General features: G+C 45.4%; 1 protein-coding gene across 1 annotated transcript in view; it reads left to right on the top strand.

Moving 5' to 3' along the window:
- Nucleotides 1–16,274, top strand: part of si:ch211-137a8.4 (neurofilament heavy polypeptide) — a 40,183-nt gene extending 23,909 nt beyond the window's left edge. The window contains exons 2-4 of the mRNA XM_063492426.1: nt 7,292–8,868; nt 10,742–11,269; nt 15,391–16,274. Of these exons, the coding sequence (XP_063348496.1) occupies nt 7,506–8,868; nt 10,742–11,269; nt 15,391–15,413 (1,914 nt within the window). The 5' untranslated portion in view covers nt 7,292–7,505 and the 3' untranslated portion in view covers nt 15,414–16,274. The remainder of the gene's footprint in view (nt 1–7,291; nt 8,869–10,741; nt 11,270–15,390) is intronic.
- Nucleotides 16,275–17,624: the final 1,350 nt, after the last annotated feature.

Here is a 17,624-nt window from a genome sequence, read left to right as displayed (position 1 = left end):
AATATGAACAGAGTAAATCTCTGCAGACAGGTGAGAAGGGAGACAATGGTATTCACTGGTACATAAATACTGGTATATAAATATTAGATTTCTGCTTCAGTTGGCGTAGATGATGGATTAAATGTTCCCTTTCTGTCAGGTAATCTACAAAATGTACATACTGAACATGGACAGAGCCACTGATTAGCAAAGTCCAACCTCTGACTCCTTAACTGAGCATTTTCACAGCCGCCATGTTTGTTTTGTGGTAATCTAAACCAAAATGTATAAAATGAGGATCATGTTGTTTTAAATAAGACTTGAAACCACCAGCTGAAACCATAAACCAGGTTTTACATAAACCTTCTTTGGCTTATTCATTGATTTGGACTGGTTAGCGTGAGCGTCTTACTGCTTTCAGTTCGAGTCACATGGTTTTCTCCTTTCCTGCTCTCAGTCTCACTGCGAGCACACCTCCATGCACACAGAGTGGAGCAGACAGGAGAAGTGAAATGATTTTAATCACAGTGAAGATGCAAGAAAACCTGTTAGCATATTAGTGTGAAATGCTTTCTAACTGCTGATGCTTTGCTGTTAGCTTCCGTCATGCAGTGTTAGCTCTCCTCTCACCTACAGCATAATCATATAAAGCTACAGAGGCAAAATTGATTCATCTTTTGTGTGGAAACGCGTTTAAATGTTGTGTCCGGCTATCTTGCCCTAACCCTAACTGTGCATCGAGTTGGCTCTGAAATAATAAAGATGTTTGTTGCAAGTTGCCAAAGACTCATGGAAAACAAATCAAGTAAATTGCTAGTGAACACTACGCAGCTTTCAGATGTATTCATTAAAATGTTTTCTCATTACGCTGATAAAAATGAATTCATTACATCCTCCCAAACTGTATTTGCTGTTCCAAATTGGTAGTTCATGAATTAAAAATATGCTTCAGCTCGCAGCAGTGTTGCTGTGTTTACGGTTACAATACAAAGAGGTATCGAGTCTCATGCGTCTCACTCAGTCAGTGTTGTGCTTTGACTCCACATATTATACACATCCTAAGCTCTGACTGTGCAGCTGTGCTTTTGCTTTCCGTTGGAATTGAAGTGCAGTTGTGTGCTTTCGGTCTTTTGCATGAAGTTAAACTTTGACTCCCGGCCGTACAGTGCTCACAGACAGACTGCATCATACTGAGTGTGCCTGTACCAGCCCGCGTAGAAGGTGACTCATCCCAGCTGCTTCATGTGCCTAAAATGTATTATTATCGACAATGCTCAACTTAACTCACAGCTGCACAAACGCAACACATCTTGTTGGCCCTTTGAGTCTTCACTTGACCTTGACAAACTACACCACATCCACTCCCTTCGTTTAAACCTTTCCAAGATGCCGGCATCACGATAGCAGTCATTGCTCATGTTAAACGAAGACGGTCGTTTTCTCGTACCAGTCAGCAGTGTAATCAAAATAGATTTCATTTTTTTCTTCATCTTTTCATATTTCCCCAAGACCTCAGAGCAGAACGAGGCAATGACAGCAGATATGATATTTATAAAGTCGGGAACAATATTTTAAAAAGAGACGCTGGGGTGAGGTGGGCTGCAAAGCTGGTTGCAGATGTGACTGTAGGTTAAATGAACATAAATAGATCCCAACTGTAGCAGGTCTGAACCAACACTATGGTCGATTCCATTCTCTTTACTTCATTTGACCAAATTTTAATTATTTCTTCAAATACTTTCAGGAGAGACGAGCTTCAGGACTCTTCTCAGTTTCCAGAACTTGTGGTGTTGAGTTTTTACGCAGTGGTGTGGAGGTGGATTGCCAAGCGGCTTGCAGAAGCAAATGTAGGTGGTCTTAAGCATCTTGGCTCAGTGTCCTATATGATATTTGCCATTGATATGTCTAGAAGGAAGTCAGCTAAACCACCAGATGATGTGGGCTGGTACCAGATGAGATCAGCTGATCTGCCGGGCTTGACTTCATGGCCTGCCTGAGTGAAGGTTATCCTTGATTGAATCAATTAGATTTTAAATGTTGCTGAAATGTGTGGCTGACTCCTACTTCCTGTGGCAAAAATTGAGGACATCAGCATTTAAATGTATCATTTGACTAGTTATGGGGACATGTGCTCGGCTCTGTTACAATAAATAAAAATGGTGAATTTGGGTCTAACAATCAGAAAGATGAATATAAAGCTGATAAACCGGGAGAGATGAAGACTGACAAACAGGTTGGAGGAAAAAGATCAAGTCAGAGATGGAGAGACAGATGGAGACATGGGAAGGTGAACGAGAACAAACGTGATACAAAAGATGCCGAAAGAAGAAGTTGGCATCACAAAAGACACGAAGGCAAAAACGAGACAGTGACGGAGATGGCAGGAGAGACGGAAAGAGTGAGAGGAATAACTGAATGTGGCTGAGAGGAAAAAGGAAGGAGGATGAATTAAAGTGAAAAGGAAGAGACAGAAGAGAACACAGCATGAAAGGAGAGGCAAAAACACCCAAAGACAAAGATTTAATGAGAGGGAGAGAATAAAGACGAGTGCAAGAAGAGAGAGGAAAACAAACGAGAACGAAAGAGACAGACGAGAAAAAACCAGACGGACGGAGGTGAATGGTAAGAGGCAAACGAACAGAAAGAGACGATTCACAATCAGCCCATGTCTGCGCCACTCCTCCTCCTCCTCTTCCTCCCCTTCCTCGCTCCCTCCCTCCATTTTGTCGTCGTCCTCTGTCTGATGCTGTTCCAACACCTCGGGGCTTCAGCCTCACATCCACCATCCAAATGCTCCTCTGCTGCAGCGTAATCAGACGCCAGCAAGAAACACAACAAAAACACAATCCATCCAAAATAAAGAGCGACTGAAACAAAGACCCGGCTCGTCTCATGTGGGCGAACGTGCCTCAAACATCGAGGTAGAACCCAGCAGAAAGTTGGATCAACTGATGCTATAATGTCTGTTTAAAGCTGCAGTGATGAGGATTTCTATTCTCCTGTGTCACCGTGCGATTAATCCTTAAATCCTGTTTAATGAATCCGTGGTTGAGATGATCGGTCACCTCTAATTCACAGCAGAGCAACTTTTTCTCACCGGTCCTGTTTTATTTAAAGCACTTGTCCGCTCTCTGAAGGCCTTGGCTGAATGCCGATGTTCAGTGTTCTTTGAATCAGTTTATTAAAAATGTAAAAAACGGTCTGTTAGGTTATGTCAGTTTTGAAGCTCAGCGTTACGGCAAATGAGGAGCGTGACGAGACGAGTTTCAGACTTTGTTAGAAGCTTTAAAGACGGGATTGAAACGGCTTTCAGATGCAAACATGAAGGGTTACCCCAAACCCTAAGTTGGCATCCACTCTCTGGTCTGCTTAAACAATCAATAAATAACAATTAATGTGTGGCCCAGGTGTGCCCCACATCTGCATTTTGGTAAGTATTGAGACCTTTGTGCCAGACCTCACTCACGCAGGTAGATCCTGTAAACCATCAAGTCCAGCTCCTGACTTTTTAGGGCTTGTCGGACCCTCGTGATACCTGCTGTATTCCAGCTCATGAAATCTAGGGTAGGGGTACGTACCATAACCTCATGTCATGTCACTAAACACATAAATAACCCTGTAGGCTAGAACACAAAACCAGTGGCTGACACTATTACTCTTTGTTTAAAGATGAGTCCAGTGGATTTGATTCGATCCAAAGAACATCCCTAAAATCCTACAGGTCTGATTCTTTGGTAGATTTTGTAAGACTCACTTAAATGATTAATAATGATCAATATTAAAGTGAAAACAGCCAAAACAAAGCAGCCTGCAATGGAAAAACAGATGGTGGTGCCAGTGTCCATCAGTCTGCATGACTTGTTGTACTTTGGCATAAATCAGCGGCGCACCAATGAAATTATTCTATTTTTCATCCTGCAAAAACACAGAACTGAAATGACATATCGAAGTAAAATGGACCCGAGTCGACGCTTGCTTGGGAAGTATTTTGATGAAACCAAGCCCATCGGCGTCTGAATTATTGATAAGCAGAATATTTGATCAAGAGCTTCTTAATCTCTGTCCAAACTCAGCTGCTAATGTGATGTTTCCAAACAGTCTGAGCGAACGCGTCGCCAGATGAATGAAAGAAGCAAACAAATCAATTATTGGAAGAACGGGACCCAAGATGGCTGATATTTGAAAACCGTGATAAAGTCCAGTGAGCTGGAGTTAAATCAGTCAGCTCCAGCTGGGGGGGGGGGAATAGTATAAAGGTGAATGCATGTGCTGAGCGTCATGTGGCTGCTAGCCTAATTTGTGTTTATTTCGGCTAAATGACGCAGTGATTTTAATATTGTGTGATAGCGGAGGTGTATATGTGTTTCTATCCCTAGGCTACGCACATTCATAGCTGTAAACCAGAGGCAGGAACAACCTTCAGGGGGTCAGAAACAAGCCACATGGTCACATTTATTTCTGTGAATGCTTTTATTTTGTCTCTTGGATTTTAACTCTAATGTTGTTGCTTTTTCCAGCCACTTCATATAATTTGTGTATATTTTTTGTTTTTATTAAATGCTGCCCTTCTTTAAAACTCACCAAATAAATGAATAATAGCCAGTCAGGCCCATTCGTGTGCTTGACATTGGTAAAGGTGAAAAAATATTCACCATTTGAGCTTCCAGATTCAATAACTGAGACATGAAATGATACAAAACCTCTTTCTGACTGCGGTAAAGTCCAGTACAGCATGAAAAATACGAGTAAGAAGTGACCATTGTGGCTAAGGCAGCCACGGCTATAAAAGTATTTATTCAAATATATTTTTGCATAATTCAGGGCAGTTTTTATTCATTCATTGTCATTGCCCAACTGTACGGCCCAACCCCACAGCTGTACACACAGTCTGGTGTCAAGCTTCCTAGCTGGATAATTTTGATGTCGATTGTTACAGCTGAGGCTGGAACAAGGTTGATTGCTCCCTCTCGGTTAAGTTGTTGTCCCAAGCAAGGAGCTGAAGTATCTTGAGTTCTTGTTAATGAGTGATGGGAAGGTGCAAGACTGACGGACTGACGTGCTGCCCGGAGTTCGCAGTCAGTATATTTGTGGCAACGAGAGAACTGAGCTGAGCTCACACATGACCACCAGCTGTGGGTCGTGGCCAAAAGAGTATAATCTCAGATAAGAGTGGAAGAAAGGAGCTTCCTCTGAAGGGCGTGAAAGTGACTCTGAAGGAGATGGTAAGAGGAGATCCGGGCATCTCTGCTGAGACTGCTGCAAGCAGCAAAAAAATGATGCATGGATGGAGCACTTCGACGCCGTCCTGTGTCGCCACAATCTTTTATTACAACAATTAGTTTAACAAAAAAGGGCTTTTATCACCCACTCTCACCAAACCTTTGAAGCGTCAACACTGGCAGGCATGAATATATAAACGAGTGAGTCGGTCAGCCCGGGACACAGCACTTTGGTGCAAAGCCACATAATGTTGGTATCAAATGTCACAGCCAAGATAGTAAAGATAACACATGTCATTTAGATGTGGCACTATATAATTGTAAAATTTAGTCAGCTTTGTAGCCTTTGATCTCCTATCAGGACTTTCTCGTGGTCGCAGGGAGCTCTTTGCTCTTCCCACAGATTTCCTTTCGTTCGTATTTCCTCCGAGCAATGTCAGCAAGGTCTGTCGCAGGTGTGCAAATGTGCACACATCATTCAGTAACTCCTCTCTGTGATTGCCTTCCGTTATATCTGAGAGCCCTCGTGGTTTTTTGCTGCATTGTTTTGTTTCTAGTTATTGTTTCTGCATAATGACGGGGTTTCACTTTTTGTGTGCGTAGGTATGAAATTGAACTTGATTTGAACTAAAACCAGCAGCAGTTTATGTCTTTCATTTCTAGAGTAAGATGGTTGTAACAACGTGCAAAGGTAAAAGCAGTGCTGTAAAATTAGTGATTGGGGTGGATGGGTAAACCAAGCGTCTAACACAAGAAACGCTTCGTATCGTCCTCACCGGGATTTATTTATGTAAATCCAAATCTTTACTACAGAGGTGTTGAACAACAAATCAGACGGCCCGTAAATCTGCCTCTCGCGCCGCTCAGCCATCAAGGGATAATGAGCGCAAGTCATCCATCCCATCAGCAAGCCAGAAAGACAGGCAGTCGACCAGTAAGCCATCCAGTTGGCCGGTCAGTCAGTTGTGGCAACAGCATAGTGCGAGATTATCTGGAGCATGTGATGTATGTGTTTACACCTCGCTCCCTCCGTCTGCCTCTCCTCTGTGTGATTGTCTCTCCACCTGAGTGCCTCTCCATCGGCGTCTCTCTGCCTCCTCCAGTCTGACTCACTCTTTTCACCTTCTCCTCTGAGAGTGTGCGACTGTGTGCACTAAACGTCTGGACTCTCAGAGCTGAAAATTACTCTGCGTTGGCACTCGTGCACACGTGTGTGTGTGTGTGTGTGTGTGTGTGTGAGATTCATTGATCTGCTGATTCATTCATTAAACTGTCAAAATGTGTTACAACCGAGGAATGTTTGGAAGCAGCAGTCTGGTCGTGTTTTATAGTTTTCCTCAATGAAAACAAACCACACCAGCAGCACACTGATCTCACCAGCAGGTGTTTTATTTTATTTATGTTTGCAGTGTCTAATTGGTGCCACGTACCAAACTTATAAAATACGCGATGATTACCCAAAATGTACTTTTTGACCTTTTTTTTTATCATATTATCATAAAACAGATGAAACAGCTGAGTCAGTGCTTGTGTTCTTATACATCATAGAAGAACACAATTGGTGTCAATTTATTATTGAAACTAACATCCCGTCCCACTATCCTGTGATACTGATGGGGTTATTAAAAAAATAACAAATCGTGCTGAACGACAACAAGCAAAGCAACAAATGCGTTACAAGAACCTGTGAGCGCGACACCGAGGCCTTCCACTTCTGTGTAGGTTTTGCATTTCATCCTTTTCGAGGTGTGTTGCGTGTATTTATATCTTTGTGTGGACCAAAAATTGCAAGTTTACTGTACTTATAGGGACCAAAATCCCAGTCGCACAAGTTTGAAGGCATTTTTGAGACAAAATGTGTGGTTTTAGTGTCAGGGTTACAGTTAGGTTATGGTTAGGGTAAGGTTGGTGTGTGTGTGTGACTGATTAGGAAACATACCTCTATTTTGTGTCCTGCTGAGATTTCTTATCATGTTACACTTCATTCCTCATTCGGTGCACAGTCCAGACCAGACTCATTGAGCTCCTATGGTGTTGCTTCAGACTATTAACCATCTGTCTCTCGCTCTCTCTCCCTTTTTTTCCTCCTGCAGGAGTTTGGAGGTCTAGTAGGATGCTGAGTATCTTTCCTCCTCGCCACTGCTCTCAACCCTGCTCTCCATGACCTGAGAGCGCCACCACAGCGGGAGGAACGAAACACTAGAGAGAGAGAGAGAGAGAGAGAGAGGAGGACAGAAGGCCAGGGAAGAAAGGCAGGCCGGAAGGAAGAGACTTTTTTGTTGTTATTGTTTGGTTTCCCTTTCTGAGATGGCGGCAACGGAGGCCAGCACAGCACCAGTGGTCCAGGAAGATGGAAAAAGCACCGAAAATAAGCCAGCAGAGGTGGAGCAAGCGGCCAAAAACACCAACACGAGCTCAGAGACTGTCAAAGACGAGGCTGTCGATAAAGACGGCACAGCCGTCAACAGCGAGGTTGTCGAAAACAAAGAGACTGTGAATAACGACACAGCGGTGGCGGACACAGTGGGAACTGAGGAGGGGGGAGCCGCGGCAGCAGGCGAGGATGCGCCGCCGCCTCAGAGCTCCGAAAACACCACTTCCTCTGAACCCAAGACCTCGTTCCTGGACTCCTTCCTCAACAAGAGTGGCCTGGGAAAGGTGATGGGTGGAAGGAAGAAGAAAGAGCAGAGCGCCCCCGCGGCTGGAGGCGAGGAGGGCGCAGCTGAAGGAGGGGAGAAAGAGGCCGACAAAGGAGGGGAGGAAGCTGCAGCAGCAGCACCGGAGGGAGGAGCAGAAGGAGGTGCAGAAGGCGAGGCAGCGACAGAGAAGGCTGCGGAAAATGGAGAGAAGGAAGACGAGAAGAAAGCGGAGAAGGGCAAACCAGCGGAGGCGAAATCCACAGTTCGAGATTTGATCAGGAGGCCTGTGGCGAGAATCTTCTCCCATCGCAGCACTGAGAAGAAGGAGGGCGCCGCTGCAGAGCCCCAGAAACCAGTAAAGGTCCGGTCCAAGTCCCTGGACCGGCTGGAGGATCCCGAAGCACTTAACACCACTGCAGACTCCATCGTAGAGGAAGGAGGAGCAGCGGGAGGTGCAGAAGGGGAACAGAAAGCCTCGGCCTCTTCGGCAACCACTAAGCACATGAAGCGCTGGCACTCCTTCAAGAAGCTCATGGCTCAGAAGGCACACAAGAAGACTGGAGGTGGTGAGGATGGGAAAGAGGAAGGAGCAGAGGGAGAAGGAGGTGGCGGAGACTCCTCCACACTTGACTCCAAAGAGTCAGGCCAGAAGAGGTGGAAGCTCAAACGCTCCTGGACCTTCCAGGGCTTGAAGAGGGACACCTCCATGTCCGGCATCAGCGGCAAGGCCAAGGGCTCCGACAAAGACTCCGCTGAACACGCCAAGCCCGAGGAGCCTGCAGGAGGAGCTGAGGGAGGAGAGGAAGCAGCTAAGGCAGAGGGAGGAGCAGAGGAGGGCAAGACAGAGGGAGGGGAGGAGAAGGACAAAGCAGAGGGAGGCGAGGAGGAGAAGGCGGCAGCAGCAGGTGGAACGGTGACACAACACGCCAACGAGATCTGGACCTCCTTCAAGAAGCGGGTCATCCCCAAGAGCAAACGCGCCAACACGGAGTGCCACCCTGGAGGCGAGGAGGAGGCGCCTGCGGCCTCAGGTGGGTCAACGCAGAGTCGAGCGCGTGAACATAACTGGTCTTTATGAAGTCTTCATCTGACCTCAGTCACCCTGACGCCAGCCAGTCAAAGCAGTCGCAACCGTCTTTATCCAGGCTGTCTGTGAAGCATGTGCAGGTCCAGTGGCTGCAGGTGTGTAACCACATTCTGCATGTATGTGACCGTTAATGTGGGAGGAGCCAAGGCTGATAACGTTAGCCACACTCGGCAGACTCTTGCTTTAATTTAGGCGTGTTTTACACATAAATGCAGCCTTTTAACGGCTTCAACTCACACATCACTCACACTCGCACATCAAGATGTTCTTCTAAAGGACAGGGTGTGAGCATCCGTACATGACGAGCAACCATGTTGGTGGTTGTTACGCTCATCAACTCTTGAAACTTTAGAGGTTCCTCTTTAAAATCCCTCCATCCATCCATTCACTTCTGCTCATCCAGTTTTTAAAATTATAACCAAATGAAACTCATTTAATATCTCGCCAATTATCACATGATCTGCACTGGGGGTTTTGCCTTTAGATTGAGAATCGCTGCACTTTGGGCGTCGTCATTTCCAGGTTTCTGCTTCATGATCTTTTGGAGGAAGTTAAAGTGAACAGAGATGTATTAAGAGTCTGACTGCAGGTCTTAAGCGTTGCTGTCTTTTTGTCAGCGCTACAGTTGGACACCGTTTAAAAATTCAGCTTCTGAAGCCGGCAGCTTGTTTGCACTCGTTTCAGTCTGTCGCTGTCCACCGAGTACACGCAGGAGTTAAAGGCTTGCTAACTCTGGGGGAGGTAATGTAATTGAACATTGTCCTAAATAAAATATTCAACGGGTGATGTGAAATTCAAATTACAGCATAGCTTAGGTCAACAGAAGAGACTAAATTAAGCTTTACTTTCTGCTCTTTCTGCACACAAAAACACAGCAGAGTGAAAATGGGACGTTCTCTCTGAGAGGAGATTTGTTCCTTTAATGGCTCAGAAAATATTCCACCTTCTTTGGTTCAGAGTTGAAATTTCATGTTGTAATTTTAAAAATCTCAAGGTTGTTCTTGTTTTTTTGCTTTAAGATAAGAAACACTTTATTTATTGGGAAACATGGCAGCCCAAATATTCACCACAACCTGAAATGACATGATGTCATTGTTATCCAAAAGGGCTTCTTCCTGTTCCTGCATTTCACAATAAAGTACCTCAACAGAAACAGTGTAATGATCCTTAACGTAGAAGAAGGAAAATCTTAAAAAAGAAACCAAACTACAGAAATATCAGAAGCACTTTACAAAATAGACAGGACAGCTTATCTTTGGTTTTACTACTTATCAACTGTTTTCTTAAAAAGGAAATGAATATTTGTCTTTTTGTTTGAAGAATGTGATTGAATGAATTTCATGAATGTTTGCCAAGTGTAAGAAAGGACCACATTAGCAAAAATTAATGAAATCATAAAACAAGAAGAAAGGGATGTATTTGATAGGACCTGATATAATAAGGACGTATACGCGTTTTTGCACATGCGCAGAAAAAATCAGTTCCTGGTACCGCCTACAGCCTTCAGTGTAATTAGATTAAATGTTGGCACCCCGCTGGGCGAGCGGCGGTGTGAATACGATAACGTGAGAATGAGGCTACATGGGATTTTTACATTGATGCTGTAGGTGGAGCTACTAAAAATCTCGGACAAGTTAGAAGCTTAGAGATGTGGACCTCAAGGACGAGGTCACACTAATCAATAAATTTGTTTCTAGTAATATAAATATTTGCTAACACTTGATAAACACTTCTTCCACTCACCCGCTGTAATCCTGTGCGACTAATTGATGTGCACCCTGATGAACTTTAACCTCAAACACTTTTTTCCACTCCAGGTGAGGAAGGCACCACAGAGGACGGCAAAGACGGAAAGTCGGCCAAAGCCAAGCGCTCACATTTTGGCCGTGCGGTTTCCCTGAAGAACTTCATCATGCGGAAGGGCAAGTCCACCAGTGTGGACACGGGCGAGGGCGCCAAGGAGGAGGAGGCCGCAGAGGGAGGAGAGGCAGCGGCGGCGACAGAGGAGGGAGGCGCTGACGGCGAAGCTGCCGCAGCGACCGCAGAGGCCAACGACAAAGATGCAGCAACAGCAGCTGAGAAGACACCAGCGGAGGAGAGTGGAGCGGAGGTGGCGAAGGAGCCGGAGAAGGAGCCGGAGAAGACAACGGCCGAAGCTCCGGTGACCAACGGGGAGAACGGCTGCTCCAACGGCACAGAGGAGGAGAACGCCACACATAATCACCAGGAGGAGGAGGAGGAAAAGACGACGGGGAGCAGCCCCATGAAGAAGAGCAAGGAGGCGGGAGGGGTGAAAGATGAGGCCAACGCCAAGATCATCAACGCCACGGCGGCCGTGAACAGCGGTGAGTTAGAGCACGCCGACTGGGACTCTGACGAGCCTCAGAACAGCAGCAGCAGCAAAGACGGAGAAGCTAACGGCAAACGCCAAGAAGCGCTAACAAACGATAGCAATAAACATGCCGCACACAGGGACCACCAGATGCAGATAGCATTAGCTGTTAGCGGGGAGAAGGGGGAAGGGCAGGGGGAGGCGGAGTCTCCGCAGAATGGAGGTTGTCACGATGCTGAAGATTCACATGACCAGAGAGAGGAGGGAGAGGAGGGTGAGGAGGAGGAAATGAGGAAGAGGGATCTAAGAGAGGCGGCCGTGGTCATTGTTCAAAACGTGATGTCAGCAGCAACCGACCAATTAGAGAAGGAGCTGTGTGTGGACAATGGGTTAAACGGGTGCTATGATGCCGACGCCAGATACTAGGAACACACACGCGTGATACAGTGAAATGTGACAATGTAAAGTAACACACACGTTAGCACAGATTAGCATAGACGTGGTGATCATGGAGCTGTGAGGGGAGGAGCATATCTTTGTGCAACGACTGAAAGCAGGAGGAGGAGCAGTCTCCTCAAATGTCACAAATACAAAAAAATCTGATTCAGAATGAAAACAAATGAAAAGCAGGAAAACAGCTGCCTGCAGAGAAGCGGGGAGATCCATTAACTCAACAACTGACGCCTACAGGCGCTCCAGAGTTTAGCACTGATGTAAACTGAACTTTGTCTGCGGCCGAGGTGACTTAACAAACATGCAGTTACTGAATTTGAAACAGGATTTCCTTTGAATTTTGAAATTCAATAAGAAGACATGATTTGAAAGAATTGAATCTAATTTATTTAGTTTAAGTAATAATTTTTTTGCTGATTAGACTCAGATGAAGCTCCACAGCAGAGTCCTGATGAAAGATTGGCCTGGAGCAGAGTCATGAAGACTTGGCTGAGTTTAATAGTGTGGTCAGAAGAGATGATGTATAGTCTAGCAGCTCAAACACCTGAGAGCGCAGGTAGATGAGTGAATACAGATGTTTCTTACTGAACCTGTACAATAAGAGGTTAAAGAGCTGGAGGTGGTGGGAGAAGTTTAGACCTGGAATAGGTGGATGTGTTTGACTGTGAAGCCCCAATCCAGCCAGCTGCTGGCCTCCGTGGTGACAGAGACCTGCACCGCAGCTGGGGTAAAATCTAGCTTATGGTCACCGTTTGTGTTACACTCTATGATATCACCACAGCTCTGTAACACTGGCGCTCGACTCACTGCAGTCTCCTGCTGAAATACAGGTGTGACAGCAAACTCGAGCTGCTGATTTTGGGACTGATGGTTCAAAGCTGTTTGAAAGGTTACCACTTCACCCCGCCTGCATTCAGTCGTTAAGCTAAGCTAGGCTAACCGTGACCAGCTCCATATTCAGCCCACGCACTGACTGACGCTGTTTACCTGTACGTTGAAAGGTGCACGCACAGAACCACACACTGTATTTATAGGCATGCCAGCTTTTCTGGGCGATCGCTCGGTAAACATAACGCAGTTCTTCCTGAATCCCTTTAAGTAAGTCGTAGAGTAGATGTTTGCTCAGCAGCGAATCACCTGCGAGTGTTCAGCAGAGAGAGAGAGTTCATGCACAGATGAGCAGCAAAAAGCTTTCAACAGTGACCGGGACTCAGGTGGCGAGCGCGGGAGGAAGCCGGCTGCTCGTGGACTTGTATGAAAATGTAAATATCAGATTATCTGCTCTGCGGCACATCCTGTTAGAGCTAATTTGATGTTGAAGTCGCTTTGGTAGGTTTTGACCCATACACGAGAGGATCGAGGACAGGCAGGAGGAAGTGTGACGATGGAGGTGAAATTTAGCATCTCCTGACATTTGGAGCCTTTTCTCTTCTTTACATGGGGGCGGTCTGCTCCGTGGACTTGCTCTTTTCCTTCCTGTTCCCACCACTTCCCCCGTTCCCACCAGGGAGCCGGCAGGAGCTGCTGGACGCTGAGCAGTAGGAGGTGAAGTGCCTGCGAACCAGAAGGTGCTCTGTTTCCTCCTCCATTATTTATCACTTTCAGCCTCCTCTTCATTCAAGCGCTACGTGAGGCTCGGTGTCCAGCGAGCGCCTCGCTTTGATCTCTTGCAGCCCGGCAGATGCTCGCAGAGAGGATCGCAGCTCCTCCTGCTGCTGCTGTGCAGTTCACGGGGAGTCTCTTTGAAGCTCCAAGTCTTTTGCTAAAATGAGCTCGGTTTAACGGCCAGTGTTTAGGACAGTGTGCCGAGCTGTCTGCGACACCAGCAGCTGGGCTCTGCTGAAACGCTCAGTAAAGGGTTTTTATTTGGTGGCACAAAGAACAAAGAACCAGCATGGAAATAAATGCCATACCAAAACACATGAAAATTTCAGCTCTAATAATTAGTTCAGGTTTTTGGATGAAGCATCTAAAATTTCACTCAGCAAAACTGGAGCTCAGACTTCATGGACAGTCTGCTAGCATGAATGACCTCACAGCAGCCATATTATTGGTCACATGATGCCATTAAAAATACTCCAAAAGGCTCCAACAGCACAAACGCGACCCAGAGGTCCAGTTCAGGGACTCCAGTTAGCTGAGGGGAAGTCTAGCAGACCACTAGCACCACAAGCGGCCTGTGTCACCGTCCACCTGTCAGTCAAAGAGGCCACGCCCCTAACCCCTAATTGGTGGTGAAACCAGTATCTGTATCAGGCTGTAAACGTGCTTCTTTCTGATGTAAAGTTGCACATTTTAACACCGACTCTGTTTTTGGCACTTCGGTGTTGTGCTTTCAGTTTCCATCCCTATAACTGGCTGCTTGGTTGACATACTTGTGGAGCTTCCAACTGAAAATGCTGCAGCAATTTGGCAGCTTTTTAAGGCTCAGTATGTGATAAGCAGAGAAGGTGAGAGGTTTGGAAACCAAATAAATATCTAGTTATGATGTGGCACAGCTCTTGGAGAAAGAGTCAAATGTCTTTACATCTGTAGTAACAGAATTACCATGTTTGTGCATTTAAACCTCCTTTCTTCTCCGGCCAGTACAGAATTGGCTTCTCTGTTATTTTCCATATGGATGCTGTGCAAGTCCAAGCTGCCGAAATGATCGATAACGCAGGAAGATTAATTTGTGGAAACTATCAAGTTCAGTGCATGAAGTGTTATTGTAACCGTCACTGCATTGATAATATAAAAAACTGACACTTCTTTTGGGTCTGAAGTGAAGCCAGTGCACAAGTGCCTTAAACCTGCATTCTTTCTAATGACCAGCAGGGGGCTGCAGCTCACACTTTGGGAATCAGTGATGCAGAAATGTTTTAAAAGCTTTTTAACGTTGTCAAAATAAAGCAAGGAGTTGATTTAGTAAATTATGGCCACGTTGGACTCAGAAAAGGATGTTAATCCAATGAGCTCGCTCACTCATCACATCCGGTCTCAAAACGCAGAGATGGTGACGGTGAAAAACGTCTCGAGGCGTTAAACAGGACTTGATGTGCTGAGTCCGTCTTTCGTATGTGTGCTGGATTCGGATCAGATTTCATACCGTGCTGACTCGCGGCTCCATCTTGTGGTTCAAACTGGAATTACATGAAAACGCAGCTCCGTGATCGCACAAGCTTCTGTGCATCCTGCTGGTAGTTTTACACGAATCACATTTAAGGCACCGGTTTTGTCACAGCGCTTCGACCTCTGACCTCGATCCTCCGGTGGCTCCTAGCTCTCACTAGTTATAGTTGAGACAGCAACGGGAGAGAAAAGCTGGGTATGGACAGACTTTCCTCCCTCGCTCGCTCTCGGAGGTTTTTCCGTCTGAGCGAGGCAAAGACAGACTGCAGTGGGTGGTCGGGTTTATTTACTAGAGGGCAAACCTCCTCCTCAAGGTCAAGAGCACAAAGAGCACAAGCACAGGTAGAGTAGCTGTCACGTGATCCTCCATGATGTGACGACTCATTGTTGTCCTCGTCAGCTGTTGTTGTGTTGTGTTGTTCTGTTCTGTGTGCGTCCTGCGAGACCAACCTCCTCGTACTAAACCACTGAACACACGTGCAGCATTTAACCCTTTTATGTGACTGTTGCTTCTTCTTTTTTCCAATTTTTTAATCCTTTTTTTCGATCTCTTCTGTTATCATTTACCAGACAAAAAGGCGGGAAACGTGTGAGGCCACACAAAGAGGATTAGAACTGCCCGGGATTCGCTGAGCAAGGAGCTCTGAGCCCCACCCCCCCAACTCCTCCAACTTCCTTGTCCTCTTATTTCCTCCCCGTCCTCCTCCTCTCTCCCTTCATCCCTCCCAATAAATGGAGTAATCACATGTTATCAAACCAACATGGTGAGAAACGAGAGACGGAGAGAAAGATGCAATTCATGTAGATGAGAAGAAAAATGATTACTCGGAAAGCAATAATTCAAGCCCTTCTTTTTGTCCATCCATCCTTCATCCATCCATCCTTCATCCATCCACCCCCCCTCTGTCCGATACAAACATCCAGTCTTTTCTTTTCTTAATCCTTTCTTTGCTTGTCTGTGAGATTTTATATTGTCTACGAGAGAAAATGAAGAATAAAAAATGAAAATTGAGACATTCCACTTTACTCCCCCTTCTCTTCCCGAAGCTCTACCGACTCCTGATTGGTGGATTACATTAAAAAAAAGAGAGAGAGAGAAAAAGACTGTTAGTTTTATATCGACGGCCATTTTGGTTTGTAGTCCCCCTCTCCTCCTCCTCCTCTTCCTCCTCTTCTTCTTCTTCCCCATCTTTGCCCCCCGTAGATATTTGACAGTACAGCAGGACCATGTTGCTTCCATATATAAACCGCCCCGAGGACTGCCACTTCCCCACCAACACTGCAATGTCTTCAGCTCTGTGTGTTTAATGTTTTTAGACTGTTATATTGTGTACATGAATTTAAAACAAAGAAAAAAAAAAAAAGAAAATCCATCACTGAATATTAAAGTCAAACTGTTTCTTTTTGTTTGTTTGTTTTGTTCCCGTTTGGTTTAAATTCTTCTTTTGTTTTTATTTTTTAAAAACATCTTCTCACTGTTACCGACGATTATGCTGTAATTAAAATAATAATAATGATGTTTTGTTGGTCCAAGTTTTCACATGTCCGCTAGCAAATTGTCAAGAAAAAAAATAGTACAATAAAGACTAAAATCTAACAACTAAACTGGAGGTTTCTATTTTTATCTGCACGCCTGAAGGCTCGTATGGTTTGGGGGGAGGGCGGGGCGATATGCTGAAATATGATTGGGCGCTCGTTAATCTGCATATCGATAATCTCATCCTTTTACGTAACGGGTGGAATAATACGAGATTTCTTTGTATTAAAGTAGATCTGCGTGTATTATCTGGCAGCAGGCGGCTGCTGCTTCCTGTGGACGGTCCAGGACGTCCATATGCCGGACGCTGGTGTCGCACAGGTGGATCAAAACTTTATAAAGGACTCAGCGACCTCTGCAGCATCTTCATTTTAAATAAAGGATCACGTTTGTACAAGTAGAGTGAAAGCAGTCCACGCTGTCAGTAGCCATTTAGCGTATTCATTTTAGTACTAGTTAATGAAGTTGTGCAAAGTTTAACTGTCACGTTCCCTCAGTTACACATAAGGGCCTGATAATGCCTGAAATCCAGAAACAATACACATCAAAACGTAGGATGAAGCAAGAATGCAGATCATAAAATAATGTTTGTTCATGAACAACAGAAGCAGAATGAATGTGTTTTATATAAACATGTGCCTTAAACTCATCAGGTACCTACACAACAGGTGAGGGTTTGCAGGAACTGATACCATCACACAACAGGAAACTGAGGCTAGTTCACGATCTTATCATTTGGGGGTTGATACCCATTCTCAGGGTGGGGGTGATGGCGTCTCCCCCCTGACCTGCCGTCCTGGCTCCTCCTTGCCGTAGCGTGATGTACCTCATCAATCTCTAGCCATGAGAGCGGTCCCCTCCTCCAAACAGCTGGAATTGAACTTGCAACTCCCACTCCAAAGGCATGTAGTCTTACTACTACACTATCCAGTAGGATCCAGTCGGGTTCACCCTGAGGGAAAACTAAAGGACATAAATGTAATTTTCCATGACTGATGCTGGATTGTGATAACTGCAATAAAATGCAGGCTTTGGTGTTTTAAAGCAGGAATCATTACTGAAATCATTTTAGCTCCATTCACTCTCATCATCGAGGATTTGGTTCTGCTGAGTTTCAGCCAATATCTGAGCAACATTTATAAAAGAAAGTGGAATGTCCGAGCAGCAGTATAGATCCCCTTTGTAAGAAAAGCATTTGACTTGCCTGATGTTGTTACTCCTAAATCAAATAGGTCTCAAAGGGTGGAGGGGAGGGGCTAAGAGACGA

Source organism: Pelmatolapia mariae, linkage group LG14 (assembly GCF_036321145.2).
Source record: "Pelmatolapia mariae isolate MD_Pm_ZW linkage group LG14, Pm_UMD_F_2, whole genome shotgun sequence".
In the NCBI taxonomy this organism is placed as follows: Eukaryota; Metazoa; Chordata; class Actinopteri; order Cichliformes; family Cichlidae; genus Pelmatolapia; species Pelmatolapia mariae.
Note: the sequence above shows the minus strand (reverse complement) of the source record. Positions and strands in the feature narration are given on the sequence as shown.